Genomic DNA, 22,988 nt, shown 5'->3' on the forward strand with positions numbered 1-22,988 from the left:
TAATGGCTGGGGTCACCCATCTTGTAAGGACACCGCCCAGAAGAAGGCATCCCCGGGGTCCCCTCCCCTTTTCTCCCATTGTCCACTGTCCCCTCCTATCACCTTCACCTATCATCTTCCAGCCAGCCTTTTCCCCCTCCCCCCTCCCCCACCCCCTAATTCAGACATCTCGTCCTTTCCCTCTCAGTCCTGATGAAGGGTCTTGGCCCAAAACGCAGACTGTCTATTTATTTCCATAGATGCTGTCTGAGCTGCTGAGTTCCTCCAGCATTTTGTGTGCATTATTCTGCAGAAAAATTTGTCAAGAATAACCATGGTCGTGAAAGGACCATGATTGCCCACATCATTTGTCACAGCACATAATGATGACTCTCATTTCATGAAAAAGTATTTCATAATAATAAATGTGTCCACTGGAAGATTACTGTCTCCTTGATGATATTTTAATTGTTGGGTGAATGTCTCACAAATGGGTATTATAATTTCACATCCCTGTGCTTGAAAACTGCTAAATCTAAGCCATTATTCCATAAATGGTATTAATTTGTTTATTTCTTTTAGGTAATTGGATTGTTAGATGTTTTTACGCCAGCGCTTACATTGGAGAACTTCCGTGAAGTGTAAGTAGAACATGATTTTTAAAAAGACTGTGGTGAAGAATCCTCCTGTTCCATATTTGCAACTCATTAGTTAATAGGTGACAGCTTCTGCAATCCTCTTCGTCAGGGCAGAAGGAAGTCTGCCTCCTGAGAATGACTCACAAATGGTTCTAAAATAAAGCTAGAAGAGTTTATAATAGAACTGTGCATAATTCTGTGGATTTTTTTTTGCTACGGAAGAACAAGTCATAACTTTGCTTAGTTATTTTGGTTGTGTTGTATTGAATCCTCTGAGGGCTGCTGGTGGAAGGTAGATGAAGTATCGATATCAGAGACAGGTGGAACTCATCCTGTTTGATAGAAGATGAGAGTGGACCATGGGAGAAAGGGAAGAAGGAGTGGCACCAGGGGGAAGTAACAGGCAGGTGAGAAGAAGCAAGAGGCCTGAGTGAGGAATAGAAGAAGAGGGAAGAGGGAGAGAAAAAAAAATGACTGGAAGGAGAAATCAACGTGCATGCCATCATGTTGGAGGCTACCTAGGCGGAATACGAGGTGTTGCTCCTCCACCCTGAGAGTGGCCTTATCATGGCTAAAGAGGAGGCCGTATACCAACATGGAAATAGGATCGGGAATTAAAATGTTTGGCCACCAGGAAACCCAGCTTGTGGCGGATGGAGTGAAGGTGCTCAACAAGGTGGGCCCCCAATTTCGATAGGTCTCACCAATGTAGAGGAGGCCACATTGGGATCACCAGATAAAAAAGATGACCCCAACAGATTGACAGGTGAAGTGATGTCTCACCTGGCAGGGCCGTTCGGGGCCCTGGATAGAGATGAGGGAGGAGGTGAATGGGCAAGTGCAGCATTGCTGACACTTGCAGGGGTATGGGCCAGGAGGGAGAAGAGAGGGGAAGGACAGATGGACAGGGGAATCACAGAGAAAGTGATCCCTGCTGAAAGTAGGGGGAGAGGTAAAGATCGCCCCTTTTTGGAAAGCATTTGCAATTCATAAATTATCTGATTGTTCTTGGGGATGATACAATGCTAATATTCTTTTTGATAGGTCTCTACCAGTGAATGATTTGATGTTCAATTGTAGACAATGAATACCTACAATTGAATGTCAAATCAGTGAATTTCTGATGGTTCACAATGAACATCACTTTGTTACTTATATAAATAACAGTAAAGTGGAATTTAGAGGAAGTATGGATGTCAGTTTATTCGGGTCTTGTATTCTTCAAGTTTCGAATTTGTTTAATGTCACTTCCTTTATCCAAGTGTAAGGAGAACAAAATAATTGTTACTCCGGATCTGATACATCACAAAAGTAAACACAAAGATAAATAATAATAATAAAATAAAACAATAATATAAATACATAAGATAGCTTATATACACAGTACTGTGCAAAAGTCTTAACACTTTTGCACAGTACTGTATCTGTCTACGTGGAGTGGACAGCAAGTTTGTAAATCTGGCGAGAGCAAAGGATGTTGGGAATGGTGAAGGTGGAGTGCTGCCGGAGGGGTGTGGGACAAGTGGCAGAGAAGGAGTGCCAGGGTGAAGACTCACCCAGCCTTGAGCCACCAGGCAAGGTCAATTGATTCCAAACAATGGGTAAATGTCTCTGGCACTTCCTGCCCCCTCCCCTCTTCCTTTTCCCAACCGTGACTCCCCTCTCCCTGCCCCCTTCCCACTCTCAGTCCACTATAGAGACCCATATCACAATCAGGTTTATCATCACTTATATTTGTTTCTTCTGCGGCAGCAGTACAGTGCAGTATATAAATCTACTACAGTACTGTGCAAAAGTCTTAAGTACCCTAGCTATATATATGGTATATGTGGCTAAGACTTTTGCACAGGACTGTACATTGATTGTGAGTCCATAAAGTGATGCTAGGCTCTATGTAAGTGACTGACAGGAAATAATAAAGTAGTGGTGGAGTTAGTGGGTGAAGGTGTTGATCAGTCTTACTGATTTAGGGTAGGTTCACAAACATGAGAAAATGCTGGAAATCCAAAGCAACACACACAATACTTTTATACTTTATTGTCGCCAAACAATTGGTACTAGAACATACAATCATCACAGCGATATTTGATTCTGCGCTTCACACTCCTTGGATTACAAATATTGAATATTAAAAATAGTTAAAATTAGTAAATATTAAAAATTTAAATTATAAATCATAAATAGAAAATAGAAAAATGAGAAGTAAGGTAGTGCAAAAAAAAACCGAGAGGCAGGTCCGGATATTTGGAGGGTACGGCCCAGATCCGGGTCAGGATCCGTTCAGCAGTCTTATTACAGTTGGAAAGAAGCTGTTCCCAAATCTGGCCGTACGAATTTTCAAGCTCTTGAACCTTCTCCCGGAGGGAAGAGAGACGAAAAGTCTGTTGGCTGGGTGGGTCGTGTCCTTGATTATCCTGGCAGCACTGCTCCGACAGCGTACGGTGTTAAGTGAGTCCATGGATGGAAGATTGGCTTGTGTGATGTGCTGCGCCGTGTTCACAATCTTCTGCAGCTTCTTTCGGTCTTGGACAGGACAACTTCCATACCAGGTTGTGATACACCTTAGAAGAATGCTTTCTACTGTGCACCTATAAAAATTAGTGAGAGTTTTAGGGGACAGGCCAAATTTCTTTAGTTTTCTCAGGAAGTAAAGGCACTGATGGGCCTTCTTGGCAGTGAACTCTGCTTGGTTGGACCAAGTCAGGTCATTTGTGATATTGCCCCCAAGGAACTTAAAGCTTTTGACCTGTTCCACTTGCGCACCACCGATGTAAATTGGGTCGTGTGGTCCGCTACTCCTTCTGAAGTCAACAACCAATTCCTTCGTCTTGCTGATGTTGAGGGATAGGTTATTGTCTTCGCACCATGCCACCAGGTTCTTAATTTCCTCTCTGTACTCAAACTCATCATTACCCGAGATACGGCCTACAATTGTTGTGTCATCAGCAAACTTATATATTGGGTTTGATGGGAACTTGGCTACACAATCATGGGTGTACAGTGCGTACAGCAGGGGGCCTAGTACACAGCCTTGTGGGGCACCGGTGCTCAGAGTGATTGTAGAGGAGAGCTTGTCCCCTGTTTTTACAGCCTGGGTCCTGTCTGTGAGAAAGTTGAAGATCCAGCTGCAGATCTGAGTGCTAAGGCCCAGGTTCCAGAGCTTAGGAATCAGGTTATTTGGAATGATGGTATTAAAGGCAGAGCTGTAGTCAATGAAAAGGAGCCTTACGTATGCGTCTTTATTCTCCAGGTGTTCTAAGGAGGAATGTAGGAATGCTATATATAGTAATAAGCTGGAGGAATTCAGAAGGTCAGGCAGCATCTGCGGAAAAGAATAAGCAGTCGACATTTGGGGCTGAAAAGGAAGGGGGAAGATGCCAGAATAAAAAGGTGGGGGGGAGGGGAAGAGGCTAGCTGCAAGGTGATAGGTGAAGCCAGGTGGGTGAGAAAGGTCAAGGGCTGGAGAGGAGAGGAGAGTGGACCATGGGAGAAACGGAAAGAGTTGGGGACTAGGGGAGGTGATAGGAAGGTGGGAAGAAGTGAACGGTCAGAGTAGGGAATGAAGGAAGGGTCAGGGGAATATGTTCACTAGAAGGAGAAATCGATATTCATGCTGTCAGCTTGGAGGATACCCAGACTGAATGTAAGGTGGTTGAAGGGTTTATTCCATTTCTGGGATTATTTCTTGGTTAAAAGCTGGAGCTGCAAAACATAGAAACACAAAACATAGAATCTCAAGCTTGGTTCATCATTCAATAGATTACTCATTGACAGCCTTGAATTTATCTGCCCGCTCTAATCCTCACATCATCCAATTTCCTTGGCCTTCAAAAACAATTTCTTTTGTCCTTGAAGAAAACTTTTGTCGGAGCATTCGGAGCCAGAGAATTTCAAGATTTACAACCACAGCATGAAGAATTTTCTCGTTATCTCAGTCCTAAATAATGGCCCCCTTTTCTGGAAATAATGCTCCCTTGTTCCGGATTCAGTGTCTATGCATCTACAATGTGAATCCTTCCCTGCTTTGGCTGCTGGCAGAATATACTCTCAAAAGCAGTGGATTTTACTAGCCTTGTGCTCTGTGGTAAATGGAATGTATCTAAGCTGCTCACGGTTCTCTTTTGTTAATTAAGTTTGTTCCCCAAAATTCGCAGAACACTTGGTATTTAATGTGGACAATGTTCTGGTGAAACTTAGTTCCTGCCTTTGAAATTGAAGTATAAAACCTCAGATGTCAGTGAAGCCTTCCGTACTGTTAGAACCTCTCTCACTGTAAAACCTCGTTCACTGTTCTCTCCACTTATTCCACCTCCTCCTGCTCATTTTTTATCCTGCCTGCTTTGCTGCTCGCTCATCCCCCAGATCAGGCAGACAGATTTGACCACCTATGGAAAAGCAGGCCAGCACCAGCGAAAAATCTCGCAACTGAATTGTGACTTCCGTCAAGACCAAGAGAAAATAGACAAATAAAAGCAGCCAGAAATGCATGAAGCCCTAACGGGACTAAGGATAGAGTCATACTTACTGAGGTGTCCTTGCTGGGATAATTTTGATTATTATCACCAGGGGTCATTCAGTGAACGTATCTTGTGGTGAATCAGAAAGCAACAAGGGGATGATTCTTAGATAATCTGTATGCTGAAAGATTTGGTTTTTTATTGTTTTATGTACCTGGATATCGACCTTAGGACGTGATCCAGAAAGGTGGGAGGTGCATTTCTGCTACCCATTGTATGTGTGGGGGTGTGTGTGTGTATGTGTGGTGTGTGTATGTGGTGTGTGTGTGTATGTGTGGTGTGCGTGATGTGTATGTGTGTGTATGTGTATGTGTGGTGTGTGTATGTGGTGTGTGTGTGTATGTGTGGTGTGTGTGATGTGTATGTGTGTGTATGTGTGTGTGTGTGTGTGTGTTTGTGTGTGTGTGTGTGTGTGTGTGTGCGGTGTGTGTGTGTGTATGTGTGCGGTGTGTGTATGTGGTATGTGTGGTGTGTGTGTGTGTGTATGAGTGGTGTGTGTGTGTGTGTATGTGGTGTGTGTGTGTATGTGGTGTGTGTGTGTATGTGGTGTGTGTGTGGTGTATGTGTGTGTGTGTGTGTGTGTGTGTGTGTGTTAGAGACTGTGTGTGTGTGTGTGTGCATGTGGTATGTGTGGTGTGTGGTGTGTGTGTGTGTGTATGTGGTGTGTGTGTGTATGTGTGGTGTGTGTGTGTGTGTGTGTATGTGGTATGTGTGGTGTGTGGTGTATGTGTGTGTGTGTATGTGGTGTGTGTGTATGTGTGGTGTGTGTGTGTGTATGTGTGGTGTGTGTGTGTGTGTATGTGTGGTGTGTGTGTGTGTGTGTGTGTGTATGTGTGGTGTGTGTGTGTGGTGTGTGGTGTATGTGTGTGTGTGTATGTGGTGTGTGTGTGTATGTGTGGTGTGTGTGTGTATGTGTGTGTGTGTGTATGTGTGGTGTGTGTGTGTATGTGTGGTGTGTGTGTGTGTGTATGTGTGGTGTATGTGTGTGTGTGTATGTGGTGTGTGTGTGTATGTGTGGTGTGTGTGTGTGTATGTGTGTGTGTGTGTATGTGTGGTGTGTGTGTGTGTATGTGTGGTGTATGTGTGTGTGTATGTGTGTGTGTATGTGTGGTGTATGTGTGGTGTGTGTATGTGTGTATGTGTGTGTGTGTGTGTGGTGTGTGTGTGGTGTGTGTGTGTGTGTATGTGTGTGGTGTGTGTGTGTGGTGTGTGTGGTGTGTGTGGACTTGGTGGCATCCATTTTGCAACCATGGAGCAGGCAAGGTCTGTGGAAATGTTTTGACGTTTTATCAAATTGTAATTCGACCCTTTGTCAATGAGGAGGAATTGATACTGTAATGTTGGGATTTGTGTGGACACAAATTGACATGGGGATTAATAATGGAAGTATAAAGACAAAAAGGTTTTCATGGCCTGGGATAAGCTCCCACTACCCATTTAAATGCTTCCATTGGTGCGCATCTCAAAGCGCCTCTGACAACCAAGTCCGGCACTTGGCCTTTGCATGTGATTTAGTTACTAAGCCCAGCGAAACCATTACTGACAGGAGAAGGGGCAAAGGTGAGTTACTGGTGCCTTAAAACCAGTCGCTTTGGGCGGGTGGGCTTGTCAGCCCTGGTTGGCAGCTCATCTAGGAGAAGGAAAGCTCTGATCTCAAACCTCTTCTGCCCTGCTGCTATACGCACTCATGCGGACGGATCCTGGAGTTAAACCCCGAGGAAAAATCCAGAGTCGGAGTCACTGAGCCAGTCCTACGTTGAGTTCAACACTGACTCGCGACTCCGCTGTTGCCAAACTGTATCGGTCTCTGCCATTCCTTTGGATTCATCAGCTGCATGGAGAGGGGGAGCTTGCTACATGGGCAACAGGTTGCTCTCTATATTTTAGTGCTTTGGCTGGCATACTGGCTAGGACAGAGCATCCGTGCTCGACCCTGATCAGCAAAGACAAAGTATATGGTTTCAAAATGGGCTGAATAATATCTAAACTATCTGGTTCACTTATTGCCCATCGTTCTAATGTGCTGCACTTGTAAACTGAGTCCCAACGTGCAACCCAAGATAAAGGTTTGACTAGAAGTAGAAAAAGCCTCTTGCTTCTGGCTGCATTTTCATCCTTCCACCTGTTTATCAGTGGAGACACACACACACACACACACACAGTGACAGCTGCTGATCTATTGCCACAGTTTTTGCTGATAATCTCTCCAAATTATTGCAGGGAAAAATGTGTGAGTTATCAGTAGTAACAAAGCATATACTTTGCTTCATATGCTAAACACTTTGTACATTTAGCATATCAAAGATGATGTGGATGATTTACACCCCTCCTGCGGGTGAATATATATACAGTACCGTGTAAAAGTCCTAGGCACATGTTTTTAAAGCAAAGATTGGCAGGGTGGAGATACATCTCTCCCAAAGGTGTGAGGCGCTCCTTCCTTCTGATAACCTGCAGGTCACCGCCCAGAAAACAAAAACAGGGGAGGATGTACAAAGACTCATTACATTGGACGCAGGGATTGAACTCTGAACTCTGACGCCCCGAAGTGTAATAATGTCGCGCTAACCACTATATTACCTATTTCAGTTCCTCCTGCTTGTTCATTTCTGCCTTTCCAGCCCTCTCTCTTATCTCTCATGTCAGACAGACAGATTAGGCAGATTATGGAAATACAGTCCAGCACCAGCGAAAATACTTGCAACTGAATTGTGATTTCCATCAAGACTGCATAATTCCAGACAGATTATGGAAATGCAGTCCAGCACCAGCGAAAATACTTGCAACTGAATTGTGATTTCCATCAAGACTGCAGAAAGTAGATGAATGTAAACAGCCAGAAATTCATTAAACTCTGAAAGGAGTAAGCATGAACATTTCTAACAGCAGAGGTAGATATGGCATGGGGAACTGTCAGGTCAAGAGAATGTGCCACAAATTCAGCCTGTCATTCTGCTGATCGAACATTGGAGGGCAGCACTATTGGGAGGGGCCAGCCCTCAACCCAGCATGAATGCCATGCTACACCACCTCCAACGCCTCCTCTCCTGGACTGCATCAGCAGGCAAGCCCACAGCTTGAGGCCTAGTCCTTACTACAACCGAGGCCACTCAGCTCTCCCACCGTCTGTTGCATCAACAAACAAGGGAAACGTGCCTGTGGCACCTTGCATTATCCATGTCCAACAGGGTCTTGGGATTGCAAGAGAAATGTCCAAGACAATCACCTGCATGCTGCCTTCGCGCACCAACCCTGATGCCTTCCTGTAGCGGGCAGCATTCCAATCCGCACCAAATCCACTTCCTTCACCAACGAGCAGCTCCCTGATGGGGTACACCTGCAGTATCCAAAGTTCCTAAAGTCCAGCATTGTCTTGCAATCTCAAAAAAGATATTTACAAAAGACAAAAACACCTTTGATTGGCTGCTGAAAGGCTGCTGTATTTGAGCACGCCGTCATCTTACTGAAAGTGCTCGCTGTCAGTACGTTTACTTAATAAAAATCTTCAAGCCTCACTTTGGAAAATTTTCATTTTGTCTATGCACAACGAAAAAGACTGTCTGATAGAAGTTATAAATTCTCTTTTCTAGATTACACAAAAGAGAACAATTATAATGCTAATAAATCCACATTAAAGTGTCAGAGACAATTCTGCATATTTGGAGAAAGAATTGCAATGCCTACCATCAAAGGGCAAATGTTGGTCATATTTATGTCAAATAGTTTGCTATAATGTTTTTTTCTAAAGGCAGTTGTCCTTTGTACTGCTGTAGGTATTTGGTGACAAACCTCATGGGCGCAGACTTGAACAACATTGTGAAGTGTCAGAAGCTGACAGATGATCACGTGCAGTTCCTTGTGTATCAATTACTCAGAGGGCTTAAGGTACGAAATTAAAGTCCTATAAATAGAAACAAAATTAGACTAACAATAGGCAACTGAGGAAATGAGGGATTCGTGTTGCTTCTTCATCTTCGGTGTTCCACACTTTTACATCTGTTCCATTGTCTTTTATGCATTTGTTTCTCCTCCCTGTTTTTTTTCTAACATGCCTGTCTTTCAGTGTTGTGTTTTGTGATTCAAAGTAATTGGCTCCGAACATAGCCCATAAACACTATCTTGGTCAATTTTCCAATGACCCATGACTTAAGCACGAATCACAGATCACAGTGTTGCAAAGGCTATTATTCAGTACATTGCTTTTATTAAATAAAATAATGACAATGTTTCCTGGGCGAGATATTGCTTTATGACAGGGTTTCCTAACCTTTTTTTATGCCATGGACCCCTGTCATTAACTGAAGGGTCTGTGAACCCCAGGTTGGGAACTCCTGCTCTATAATTTTAATTTTCAAGGAGTGATACCTCACTAAAGGTGACAAACATCATTAGGGACAACCATCACCCAGGGCATGCCCTCTTCTCATTGCCTCCATAAGGAAGGAGGAACAGGAGCCTGAAGGCACACAGCTTCTTCCCCTCTGCCATCCAATTTTTGAATGGACATTGAACCCATGAACACTACCTCACTACTTTTTTCCACTACAGTACTTATTTAATTTAACTTCTATATAATAGTAATCCACAGTTTTTTTGTATTATTATGGTATTGCCTTGTGCTGCTGGCACATAACAACAAATTTCACGACATATGCCGGTGATATTAAACCTGATTCTGAAATACAGTAATTCTAGAAGTGAAAGCATTCGAGTCTCACCTAATAAATATTGGCTGTTCTGCCATTACACTAAACACTGTCCTCTTAAAGATGCAGAATAAAATTCTATCTCATTAGGCATGGCAATGCTGGTGAGTGTTATTACCGTGGTTATCAGCGGCAACATCTTCCACTCCGGATACTATTGCCAATGAAAACTAAAGCAAATGACTAATGACTAAAAGTGTGTTCCTTGTTCTTTGCATCAAATAGAAAGCCACACGTCTATTCAAAAGAAACTTTTAACTTAATAAAAAAAAGTCGTTCAAATGTTGTAACAAAAGACATACAAAGATTTCTCCCTCCAGTAAAAATAATTCCTTCCCCTTATCCGCCTCCTCTATTTCCCACTCTGGTCTCTTACCTCTTCTCAACCTGCCTATCACCTGCCTCAGGGTCACCTCCTCCTTCCCTTTCTCCTACGGTCCACTCTCCTCTCCTATCGGGTTCCCTTCACTCCAGCCCTTTACCTTTCCCACCTACCTGGCTTCACCTATCACCTTCTAGCTATCCTCCTACACCTTGCCCTGACTTTTTATTCTTCCTTCCCAGTCCTGAAGAAGGGTCTCGACCCAAAACGTCGACTGTTTATTCCTCGTCATAGATGCTGTCAGACCTGTTGAGTTCCTCCAGTATTTTGTGTGTGATACAAAGTCAGAGTACTGTTTGTGTACCGATACAACTCTGAGATTGTGTGTGATACAGAGTACATTTGTTATCAGAGTACTGTATGTGTACCGATACAACTCTGAGATTGTGTGTGATACAGAGTACATTTGTTATCAGAGTACTGTATGTGTACTGATACAACTCTGAGATTCATCCTCGCACAGGTAGCCACGAAACAGTGAAACACCACGGAACCCGTTCAAGAAAACATCAAACGCCCAGCGCGTGAGAATAAAAGAACAAATTCCGGAAACAGCAGGAGCGAGTGTACAACACATAGAATGTCAGACGTCAAACCAGGAGTCCAGTTTAGTTCAGTTCAGCGTCGTGCCGCGAGCCATGGGCCGCAGGGCCATTCTTCGCCAAAGTGCCCCAGCAATCACCCCGATCAATCCGCTCAAAAACAGCAAAAAAAAATAACTAGAGTCCAGGAGCACATGCAACATGAACTTCGAAGTCCCCCAAAATGAGTCCACAGCCTTTGCTGCTCAATCACGGTAATGTGGATTCCAAGACTCCTGCAATTTCCTCCGACAGCAGCTCGCGAGAGGGAGAGGAAGGCTGATCAAGCGCAGGCAGATGCCACCGAACACCTGCCTGTCCTCCACTCTCATCCTCGTCGACTTCAACCTTGCTCAACGCATCAATCGGAGAGAAGCAACAGAGTCGATCATGGCCTTCGGGCTTCCAGGCCTCTGCTCCGAACCTCACTGAACTCCCTTGGAGGCAGCAAGCGCCAGATCACTCACTCAGCCCCAAAACACTCCATTAAAATGCAAATCACAGGTTCCAATCACACACAGTTTAGCAGTAGAATCATATTGGAAAGAAGCAGCAAAAGACTTGTTTCATGAACTGTCAACAAGATGTTGCCATTGGCCGTGTTGCTCACCGGCGCCACCTGTCCACAGTAGAAATGTAGTGCTGGTAAACACAGTAACGTTGTCATAAACTAGTTTGAGTGTAATGGTATAATACTTAGTAATCTATACCTGGCTTTTCCTTCCTTTGATACTGCTTGATGTATATTTCTATTTGTCTTTCTCACGGCTTTTCAAGTTTTTCTGCTGCTTTCCACCTTTCTTGTCTTCTGGAAGTTAAGCATTCTTTTGTCTACAAATGTCTTTCCACATGAAAAATACTTTAACCTGGATTACTCACTTACGTAAAGAACTATCATTGTCTGGGATCTTATTTGCATTACTGGAGAGAAATTCCTGTTGGTAAAAAGTAATGTTATCAGTGGGAATTGGGCCTAGAAATAATTCCTAATTAATTGCAAGCAAGATTCCTGGTCTGATTGTCAGCTGGTGAGTGCATTCTCTTACACGGAAAGGGCATCTAATCTTTCAATGAGATTTGGTCAGTGACCAGGAACATCCTATCACACAGGTCAGTGATGCTCCCAAGGCAGCAACCACAATAGTATAATTAATGCCGATCATTATTTCTGTCTAGTCTGTTTGAAAAAGAAGGCAGACCAAGAATTGATTCTTGGGAGAGGGAAGATATCCACCTCTGCTTCCATTCAGAAGATAGTATTGCAACAGCCACGATTCACATCTGATGGTTTCAGAATAATTTTACTCTCAGTGCAAATAGTTGGATATTGTTGCTAGTGCTCATCTCTAGGTCAGTAGTTTTGAGTGCTAACCGGCAGCGTGGGCTTAATCACAAAATTCTGAGCTGACGGTCCAGGGTACTGATGGTGAATTGATGTGCCATTCTGCTCCATCAGGTAGGTGTTGAAATTCTCAGGACACCGTCTCATGGCAAACTGAGCAGGGGGATTCACGTAGCGCTCAGACCAATATTTATCAATGTGATTATCAGCAAAAGCAGACAGAACTTCACTTGCCCCAACACTGAACTGTTCCCATAACCTTTGGACTCACTTTCAAGGACTCTTTATCTCATGTTTTCTATATTGCTTATTTATTTTGTTATTATTCTCGTGGTTTATTTATTTATTTCTCTTTTCTTTTTGTATTTGCACCCCTTGCTGTTTTTTTGCACCTTGGTTGTTTGTCCTTTCTGTTGGGTGCGGTCTTTCATTGATTGTATTGTGTTATATTTACTGTGATTGCCCACAGGAAAATGAATCTCAGGGTAGTATATGGTGACATATATGTACTTTGAACTTTGAGAGTCTGGTCACTATCGTGGAGATTAAAGGTTACACATCAGGTTGACGATAAAGCACTTTCATGATGGGCACTATATCAGTGCAAGCTTTTCTGTAAAGTTCAGAATGAATATTCCATGGTTTAGCTGCAGCACATGGCAGTACCTGCCTGCCTTCTTTCTTGTCTTTTCTTGCAGCTGGACTCAGTTGTCAGTGAAAGCAAATTCCCTTTCCCTCCCCCATCCCCACTTGGCAATGACCCTGACAAGTAGAAATCTTTCAGCTACACTGCCAGAACAATCATTACCTTTAGAAAGTGGAAAACATGCAGACTTGGTGAAATGAATTAAAAATCCCTAAAAAAAAATACCACTCAGCAGGTCAATTGGTATCCATCATGATTACAGACAAGTTGCTATTTCAGAAAGAATGTTCCCTTTGCACAGTAAAATTTCCTTTCATTGAAATGCAATTATTCAAATACGTCATATAGTCCCCAGCCAGATGGCTAGTGCATATAAACCCATAGCTGATAGCTGCATATTTAAAAAGCATCATACCGAGGCAGACTCCAGCCTCCATCCCCCCACCCTGTTCACATAGTGCCAGAGTTTAACAACTTCAAACAAAAGCAGTGACACACCCCAGGAAAACCACAATTCCTCCTGGCACCCCAGCCCCCTCCACAGACGCTGCTTGACTCGATGCGTTCCGCCAGAAAATGCTGATTCCAGCACCTGTAGATTCTTGTGTCTCTGGTTCACAACTCAGATTCAGAATCAGATTTATTGTCATTGGAATTAGTTGTGAAAAGGCTGAGCAGATTCGTTGATTTTCGACATTTCATCTCAGAGTTCAAAGTAAAATTATTATCAAAGTACTAAGGACAATTTAGGCACTGAGCCATATTGAAATGGCCAGGGTGTCAGGTTCGGGGCCGAGGGATGGTCCAGAATGGCTCTCTGTTCCACGGGGTTTGCTCGTCTCCTCCGTACTGGGCTGAGTCTGTGGCCTGCAATTAGTGAACTTGTGGATCAGCCGCAGTGAGGCCTGGTGTGAACTTCAGCTCTGAATGCTGTTTGCTTGTTCTTATTGTTTGAATGTTCTGTTCTCTCTCTCTCTCTCTCTCTCTCTCTCTCTCTCTCTCTCTCTCTCTCCCCCTCTCCCTCCCCTCCCCCTCCCCTCTCCTTCCCCCTCTCCCCCTCCCCCCTCCCTCTCCCCCACCCTCCCCCCCCTCTCTCTCTTTCCCCCCCTCTCCCTCCCTCCCCACATTGGGTATTTAGACAGTCTTCTTTTGTTTTTACTGGGCTGTATTGGGTTTCTTTGTTTCATGGCTGCCTGTAAGGAGATGAATCTTAAGGTTGTATAAAATATATATACTTTGATAATAGATGTACCTTGACCTTTTGAATTTTGATATGTCCTGGGTGGCATGATGGAGACACATCTCTACCAAAGGATGTGTAAGGTTCTCCTCTCCTCCGCTAGCCTGCGGGTCACCCTTGGGCAAGGTTTAGCACCTGCTTAGCCTCCCCCCCCCCCTCCCCGATCAGGGTCACGTGAAGCCATGGAAGCAGGTGGTGGATGGTCGTATGAACAGCTGGTGCGTATCACAAGTCCTGGTTATGCCACCACTGACGCCAGGCAAACAATCTTGTAAAGACACCACCCAGAGAAGGCAAAGGCAAACCACTTCTGTAGAAAAATTTGCCAAGAACAATCACGGTCATTGACCATGATCGCCAACGTCATATGACATAATAACAATGTCATAATTAGTAAGGCATTTGACAAGGTTCCACAGGGTAGGCTTATTCAGAAAGTCAGAAGGCATGGGATCCAGGGAAGTTTGGCCAGGTAAATTCAGAATTGACTTGCCTGCAGAAAGCAGCGGGTCGTGGTGAAGGGAGTACATTCGGATTGGAGGGTTGTGACTAGTGGTGTCCCACAAGGATCGGTTCTGGGACCTCTATTTTTCATGATTCTTATTAACAACCTGGATGTGGGGGTAGAAGGGTGGGTTGGCAAATTTGCAGACGACACAAAGGTTGGTGGTGTTGTAGATAGTGTAGAGGATTGTCGAAGATTGCAGAGAGACATTGATAGGATGCAGAAGTGGACTGAGAAGTGGCAGATGGAGGTCAACCCAGAGAAGTGTGAGGTGGTACACTTTGGAAGTACAAACTCCAAGGCAGAGTACAAAGTAAATGGCAGGATACTTGGTAGTGTGGAGGAGCAGAGGGATCTCGGGGTACATGTCCACAGATCCCTGAAAGTTGCCCCACAAGTAGATAGGGCAGTTAAGAAAGCTTATGGGGTGTTAGCTTTCATAAGTCGAGGGATAGAGTTTAAGAGTCGCAAGGTAATGATTCAGCTCTATAAAACTCTGGTTAGGCCATACTTGGAGTACTGTGTCCATTTCTGGTCGCCTCACTATAGGAAGGATGTGGAAGCATTGGAAAGGGTACAGAGGAGATTTACCAGGATCTGCCCGGTTTAGAAAGTATGCATTATGATCAGAGATTAAGGGAGCTAGGGCTTTACTCTTTGGAGAGAAGGAGGATAAGAGGAGACCGGATAGAGGTATTCAAGATAATAAGAGGAATAGATAGAGTGGACAGCCAGCACCTCTTCCCCAGAACACCACTGCTTAATACAAGAGGACATGGTTTTAAGGTAAGGGATGGGAAGTTCAAGGGGGATATTAGAGGAAGGTTTTTCACTCAGAGAGTGGTTGGTGCGTGGAATGCACTGCCTGAGTCAGTGGTGGAGGCAGATACACTAGTGAAGTTTAAGAGACTACTAGACAGGTATATGGAGGAATTTAAGGTGAGGGGTTATATGGGAGGCAGGGTTTAAGGGTCGGCACAACATTGGGGCCGAAGGGCCTGTACTGTGCTGTACTATTCTATGTTCTCTGATGACATGTATGTCATCATATATAATGCTGGGATTCATTTACTTGTTGGGTATACACAGTAAATCCAAAAACCACGATAGAATCCATGAAAGAGCACCAAAGAGGACATATAAACAACCAATATGCAAAAGACCTGTGTAAACACAAAAGAAAAAAACTAATAATAATAAATAAATAAGCAATAAGCAATAAATATCGAGAACAAGATGAAAAGTCCTAGAAAGTGAGTCCATAGGTTGAGGGAACTGTTCAGTGACAGGGTATCTGGATCATTTTCTGCTCTTTGAAGGGAAATTTCTCCTCAGTTCTGTGAAACTAATCCTCTGTGGTTCTTTGGGGAAGTGTAAAGTACTTTAAATATGAAAAATAAAATTATCTACATTCATTTAGCCATAATAGAAACGTTACAACATTAAAGTTTAAAACATGCAGAAAGGATTTAATTTCTGGAGGAGGTATAAGAAAGTTCCTTCATGCACTGGAAATAATAACAAGGGAAGGTGTGTATTTTAGCTCTCAAATCAACCATCCAAGTCAAATGTCAAAAACAAAAAAAAATCTTAACCCAGACTCACCCAGCAACTTCCAAGATAATGGAGGCAGCCCGGAGCAGGTGGGGGTAAACAACTATCTGGGGAGGTTATAGGCAAGTTAAACACCTCTAATGAGGCTCAAAGCTTCCAACTTAACCCGGCCAATATTAGCTATCATTGTTTCGCAGGCCTCAGCTAAGTCAGTGAAGTAAGGAGGTGTTGAGGGAGATGTTTATGAATTGGAAGTGACCACGTGCTTCTACCTGTTCATCTCACTTGCCCTCGACACCCACCCCCACTGCCACCAGCGTCAGACAATAGTTGGATCATGGATTGGCCCTGTCTGTTCAGATGGAAGCCCTGCTCTCAGTCAGGTTGGCTTTCAGGTATAGAAACTGTTGGGACAAAGAGGTAGCTATGTTTGTTTTATTTAGAGATACCACACGCAATAGGCCCTGTCAGCCCGACAAGCCGCACCAGCAACCATCCCAATTTGACCCTAATCTAATCACGGGACAATATACAATGACCATATAACCTTCCCAGTGTGTCATTGGACTGTGGGAGGAAACTGGAGGACCCGGAGAAAATCCCTGCACCGATGGTCAGTGAGGCAATGACGCAACTGTTGCAAGCGTTTCATGTGGCTTCCAACAGGGTCTGCACGGTTGCATTTTGGCATGATTCTGCATGCAAACCATTGTGGTGGTCTTTTCAAACTGAGCCTTGACTAAATTCCATTAATTTTGCAGGGCTCTGTCCGGGTGCTGGTGCAATGTGTTTCATTTTTATTTTATTTCGAGATGCAGCACAGAATATGCCCTTCCAGCCATACGACAAGTGTTGCCTAGCAACCTTCAACCACCCCAATTTAACCCTAACCCAATCACAGGACAATTTACAATGACCAATTAACTAACCAGTATGTCTTTGAACCGTGGGAGGAAACCAGAGCACACAGGGAAAACCCACACAATTCCACGGGGAGTATGTACAGATTCCTTAAAGAGGAGGCTGGGATTGAACTCTGAAATCTGATGCTCCAAACTGTAAGAGCGTCAAGTTAAACGCTATGCTATCATGGGTAATCCCAGACTTCCAGCTTTCGGTTCCCCCCCACCACCCCAAAATGACCTCCAATTGCTGTTTTTTGTCTCTAAGATGGTTTTTAGGAAGTGAAGAAAGGAAATCTGCAGTTTAGGCTGAATGTTGTAACCTTTCTCACTGTGATAAAGCATAGTCTCTTTACCCAATCACTCTCAGTAACAGAGGAACGTTAACACTGTTCCCTCTATGCGCAGTAACTAAAATGCTCTTACGCACATACCCTTTGTTGCCATGCGGCTGGAATTTTCTTTTGTATGTTTTATTAAGAACCAAATATTCCGTCGGTGGCTGTTCTGAGACTTGCTCAGCTCTTCAGACAATGTGCAGGTGGCTGGAATCCCTGACTAACACACACAAAATGCTGGAGGAACTCGGTAGACCAGGCAGCATCTATGGAAAAGAGTGTAGACGACGCTTTGGGCTGAGACACTTCCTCAGGACCCCGACTACCAGGCATGAATGTTCTTAGCAGCTCATAGTCTGGGTAAAAGCTTTCTATACTTGCAAAGAACCCAAGGGAGTTTTTGGAGATCTCTACAATTGAAAGTTAATTCTGCTGTGTAATCTTGATTTTTTTTTCTTCTTCTTTTTCCTCTAAGTCACTTGGAAAAACATGTGAGGATATTCGGACTGTTGGCAGGGCCCCAGCAGAGTTGCTCTGACGCAAGCCATTGGAACAGCTCCAGGAACCATGCAGATTTCCTCTTTTATGGGAAAGCACATTCTAGACCCACATCCTAGGCCGTTGGGAACGTGGATGGAGGCCCACACTAGGGTCACTACCTGGCCATGGCCAATACGTTCCATTTCTTCCTCTGGAACCCTATCTGTAGCCTGTTAAACTCTGCATTCCACAGCAACTGTCTGTAAGGCAAATGTTGCAAAATATATATTAATCACCAGCAAAAAACATTTTGTCTCGTTCTGTCAGCTTCTGCTCTCTCCCTTGATCTCCGTCCTTCCTTCTCTCTCCCATTTGTCCCCCCTCCCAACCCCACAAAAAGCAAAGCTCGTTTTGCAATATATACAAAATGCTGGGGAACTCTAAAATTAAAACAGCATCCATGGTGGGGAATAAACAGTCGATATTTTGGGCTGAGACCCTTCATCAAGATCTTTTCATTCATTTCTTTGAACAGAATACTCATGTGGAAACAAATAGTTGATTTCTACAAAGAAGACCTAGTGGTTTTATGCTCAATTTTCAAAAATGAACAATCAAATGAGGTTTTGGTTAATAATTCTGTTTTTTCTCTTTTCTTTCTTTTAGTATATCCATTCTGCTGGCATCATCCACAGAGTAAGTAGAGATTTCTTACATGCACTCCAAAAATGAAGGATATTCTAAAGAAAGTGCAGTATATGAAGGATTTCATAGGAACCAAATTGGGTTACACAGGGCAATCAAATACATCTTTGAACCCATGGAACAAAGAGGCCTTCCAGGCACTTGACAAAGAAAAGGCAGTGTAAAAATGTTTTGCTCAGAGCAACGGTTGGTCTGCACAGCTGTAAAAAATGAGAGAGAATGATGAATCTTAACCTTGCTTATTGAAACTAATACTCTGTTCTGAGACTTCCAGCAGCTCTTCAGGCAATGCTGAGGTGGCTAGAATCCCTGACCACCAGGCATCAGAGGTCAATGTCTGGGTAAAAGCTTTCTACGCTTGCAGTGAACCTGTGGGGGCTTCTGGAGAATCTCTACTGTTGAAAGTTACTTCTACCCTGTAATCTATGGAGTCAGGTCATCTGTTCAGCGTGACCTGTGCCCCGATCCTGACGTAGCTCAGGAGCCAGTTAGTAGGGGCTGACAAAGGACTGTCCTGAAGTTGATGACATACCTGGTAGCTCCAGCTTTTGAAGAATTCTGCAAAGCTCCTTTCAGAAGAAGACTAATATCCCAGTCATTTTGAAAACAGTCTTGGGGTGTTTCTGGGTGTAACCCTGACATAGAATGTTTTGCGAATCCCAGCTCCGATATATCAAATGCCAAACTTTTAACAGTGTACAGTGCAGGAGGTAGGACGATGTGGAACTTAGAAACAGCAGAGGTATTCCCGGACCATCAGTTCAAAAACAAGAGACACAAATGCAAATCCTTCTGTGACACTGAGGAAGTTAAATTCAATTTATTGTATGAAACTCTGTCATGAAAATCCATTGTAATTGTGGTGACAGAACCGCTGGATTCCTGTAAAAACACAGATATTTCACCAGAGTTCTGCAAGGAAGAGACTCTATCATCCATTCCCATTGTGAGCTAGACTTTCTAGCAAGGTGGTGATTGACTCCCATTCTCCTTTGAAACTCAAGAAATTCTGCAGATGCTGGAAATCCAAAGCAACACACACAAAATGCCGGAGAGACTCAGCAGGCCAGGAAGAATCCGTGGAAATGAATAGATAGTCAATGTTTCGGGCTGAGGCCCTTCTTCAGGACTGAGAAGGAAGGGGTGGGGGGAGAGGCCTGAATAAAAAGTTGGGGGGAGGGGGAAGGAACTTAACTGGAAGGCAATAAACGGGAGTTCCCAGTGGTCAAATATTTTAATTCCCATTCCCATTCCCGTTCTAACCCATCAGTCCATGGCCCGCTCGTGATGACATGAGTATCACTTTCTTCTTCCGGTAAACAAATTCCACCCCTCCCCCCCATTTCCCCACTCTGACCTTTTACCTCTCACCTGCCTATTACTTCCTCCCCTGGGGCCCCTCCTTCTTCCCTTTCTCACCTTTTTATTCTGGCACCTTCTTCTTTCTCAGTCTTGCAGAAGGGTCTCAGGCCAAAATGTTCCTTTGAAATAGCCTGACAAGCCAATTGATTTAGAGACTCTCACCAACTGCTGTCCTTGTCTGGGGTGCCCATCAATGTAACCAAATAATATCCAGCCAAGTGTCATCCTCTGACCCCTCCTGTTGCTGCGTCAGGATTCAAGGGGAGGTGGGGGGGTGGGGGGAACATCTGTCCTTCCAGAAGTTTCCACAAACTTACCACCTCCCCCTCTCCCGCCTAGCAGAGGAATTCCAACGCAATGTGTTGATAACAAGCATGGCAAGGTAGATTAAATCAGGGGACTGTCAGGATACATCAGGGTTCTATACCCGAGAACTGTCTGTATTTGGAAATAATTAATTCCCCCAAAATAACGTGAAATCTTTTGGCCTCTACAATGAGCACTTTCAGGAAGTAGACCCAGAGATGTCAAAATAGGTGATAGGCGTTGTTACCAGCCAGTGAACTGTGACAAAATTTTGCCTGAATGCAGTCCCGGTAGAGTGGGGGTGGGGGTGGGGGGAAGCTAATCAGTGGGAGAACTGGCGGCAGTCTAACAAAAGAAAAGAAAGGGGGTGTTAATGAAGTAGTGTACACAGGGTTCATAATGTTTGATCTTACCTGAAGAATTTGGGTTTTTTTGTTTGAGTGATCTCCATATTGTTTCCTGGTAAAGAGTTAGGAACGCTATAGCTGAGAGCAAGGTCTGGGAGAATATACATTGAGTTGGATTTTTATAGGTCAGGCCTTCGGTATACTGCTTCTAAAAATTAGTGCAGGTAACTTTGAAGCTTGGTAGATGGCTGTAAAGTAATGTTTTAATTAATATCAGATTCTAGTCAGTGATTCTCTTTAGTGTCTGATTAAATAATATTGCAGTTATGAAATCAAAACTGCTAAATATTACAACCAAAATATGGTGGTTGTCCGATGATGACAGGAGACCTGTGTGGGAGAGTGTTTAAAGTGGAAAAGCTGTTGAACTGAGGCAGTTCCACTCTGTCGACCTCAGAAGTCCGGGTCCAGCATCACAACCTGGGATCTTCCTCAGCTGCAGTGGATGACCATCACGCCTTCTGTGCTTTGTTGTGCCCTTCGCTCTCACAGAGCATGACAGTACGGGCTTCCTGGCCATTGGATCTCACCGTAGATCTGATACGCCCAGTCCACTGGCGCTGGCTTCGCGTGCTAGGACAGACGTGCCCCTACCTCTCCGGAGTATGAGGCCGCCGGCTGCCCTCACCTGGTTTAGCCTGCTTGTTGAAGTGCCAGGGTGTGGCGGCTGTCGCACGCAAACAGCTACTTGGAGACACAGGCGAGCGCTGAGTGTTCGGTGAGCGAGCAGCCCTGGAACGGACACAACAAGCCCCTTCACCAGAGGTGCTGCCCGTCCCTGGGCACCTTGTACAACCCACAACCAAAATAAATCTACTTAAAAATCAGAACCAAAAGTCTATTACTTACGCTACAAGCTTTGCTGATGATAATGAAACTGGAATTGGCTAAAAATACACTGAGGAAGAACTCTTTGCAGACCCTTTATTGTACGAACTTGTTTATGCAAACCATGTCTTGAATTAGATACAAATACTCATATTATTTTTTTCTTTGCAGGACCTGAAACCAAGTAATTTAGCAGTAAACGAGGATTGTGAATTAAGGGTAAATGCAACATAATAATTGAAATATGTTTAGAAACGAACATTTTTTTTTCTGACTCCAATGTTTCATTGTAATATACATATTGTCATTATACATTAATATAATATTGTCTTATAGATTCTAGATTTTGGGCTGGCTCGGCAGACTGATGATGAAATGACCGGTTACGTAGCGACGCGGTGGTATCGAGCTCCAGAAATAATGTTAAACTGGATGCATTATAATCAGACAGGTAGAAATGCATTTACTCCGGTGGAATCTCTCCACAGCCTCTGAAGGGTTGCTGAAGTGTCGAGGTCATGTTACAGTTTGTGTGGTATAGTATTAGATCAGTGCCGTTTCAAACCTCACGCACACATATTTCTAGTGGCTGATGCTCTGGGATCAGACACCCCCTTCTCGGATCGAGCCTCCCACTGTAAGCTCCCAAAGAGGTAGGAAGTCTGGTACAGCTACAAGAACAAAGAGCAATGTGGATACATTTTTTCCTTCCTTGGCAGATTTCTGTTCTAAAATTAGAGTGAATGAAGTTGTCAGTTTGACAGCATAAATGAGTTCATGCCAACTCACCTTTGCAGTGTTGTAAACACGAGGAAATCTGCAGATGCTGGAATTTCAAGCAACGCACATAAAAGTCACTGGTGAACGCAGGACGAAGGGTCTCGGCCCGAAACGTCGACTGTACCTCTTCCTATAGATGCTGCCTGGCCTGCTGCGCTCACCAGCAACTTTTATTTGCAGTATTGTAGGCCTCCCAGCATGTCACAGTCGATCTCATTATAATGAGATTCAATGGGATGGGAGCAGTCTATGTATTTTCTTTTTTAAATATACAATACTGTGTAGAAGTCTTGAACAGAATGGTGGTTGTCCATCGTGTCCAACGATGACAGAAAACCTGTATGGGAGAGTTTTTAAAGTGGAAAACCTGTTGCACTAGGGCAGTTCCACTCTCTCGAGCTCAAAGTCTGAATCCAGTGGTATGACCAAGCATCACAAACTAGGGTTTTCCTTGGTTGTTGTGGGTAACCATGCCTTGTCATGCCCTTCACTCTCCACGGAGTCTTGCTGTACTTGGCTGTTGGATCTCACTGTGGGTCTTGTCCACCCAGTCTGCCAGAGCTGACTTCACGTGCTGGGACAGGCTTCTCCCTGTCTCACCGGATATGAGGCCACCGGCTGCCCTCACCTGTTTTTGAAGCCTTTTGAAGCGGTGTACTTGGGTGTGGTCGCTGTCGCATGCAAACAGTTACTTGGAGGCAGAAGTGAGAGCTGAGTGTCCGGTGGGGACCAAAGGTGAGTGAGCTGCCCCGGACTGGACACGACAAGCTCCTTCACCAGAGATGCCACC

General features: G+C 44.1%; 1 protein-coding gene across 2 annotated transcripts in view; it reads left to right on the forward strand.

Annotated features, from left to right (window-relative positions):
• Positions 1-22,988, forward strand: part of mapk11 (mitogen-activated protein kinase 11) — a 72,700-nt gene that overhangs the window by 29,675 nt on the left and 20,037 nt on the right. For both annotated transcript variants that reach the window (XM_072241535.1, XM_072241536.1), the window contains 5 exons: positions 562-620; positions 8,908-9,019; positions 18,477-18,506; positions 21,590-21,637; positions 21,755-21,869. In XM_072241535.1, the coding sequence (XP_072097636.1) occupies positions 562-620; positions 8,908-9,019; positions 18,477-18,506; positions 21,590-21,637; positions 21,755-21,869 (364 nt within the window). The remainder of the gene's footprint in view (positions 1-561; positions 621-8,907; positions 9,020-18,476; positions 18,507-21,589; positions 21,638-21,754; positions 21,870-22,988) is intronic.

The sequence above is a fragment of the Mobula birostris genome, chromosome 23 (genome assembly GCF_030028105.1).
Source record: "Mobula birostris isolate sMobBir1 chromosome 23, sMobBir1.hap1, whole genome shotgun sequence".
Taxonomy (NCBI): domain Eukaryota; kingdom Metazoa; phylum Chordata; class Chondrichthyes; order Myliobatiformes; family Myliobatidae; genus Mobula; species Mobula birostris.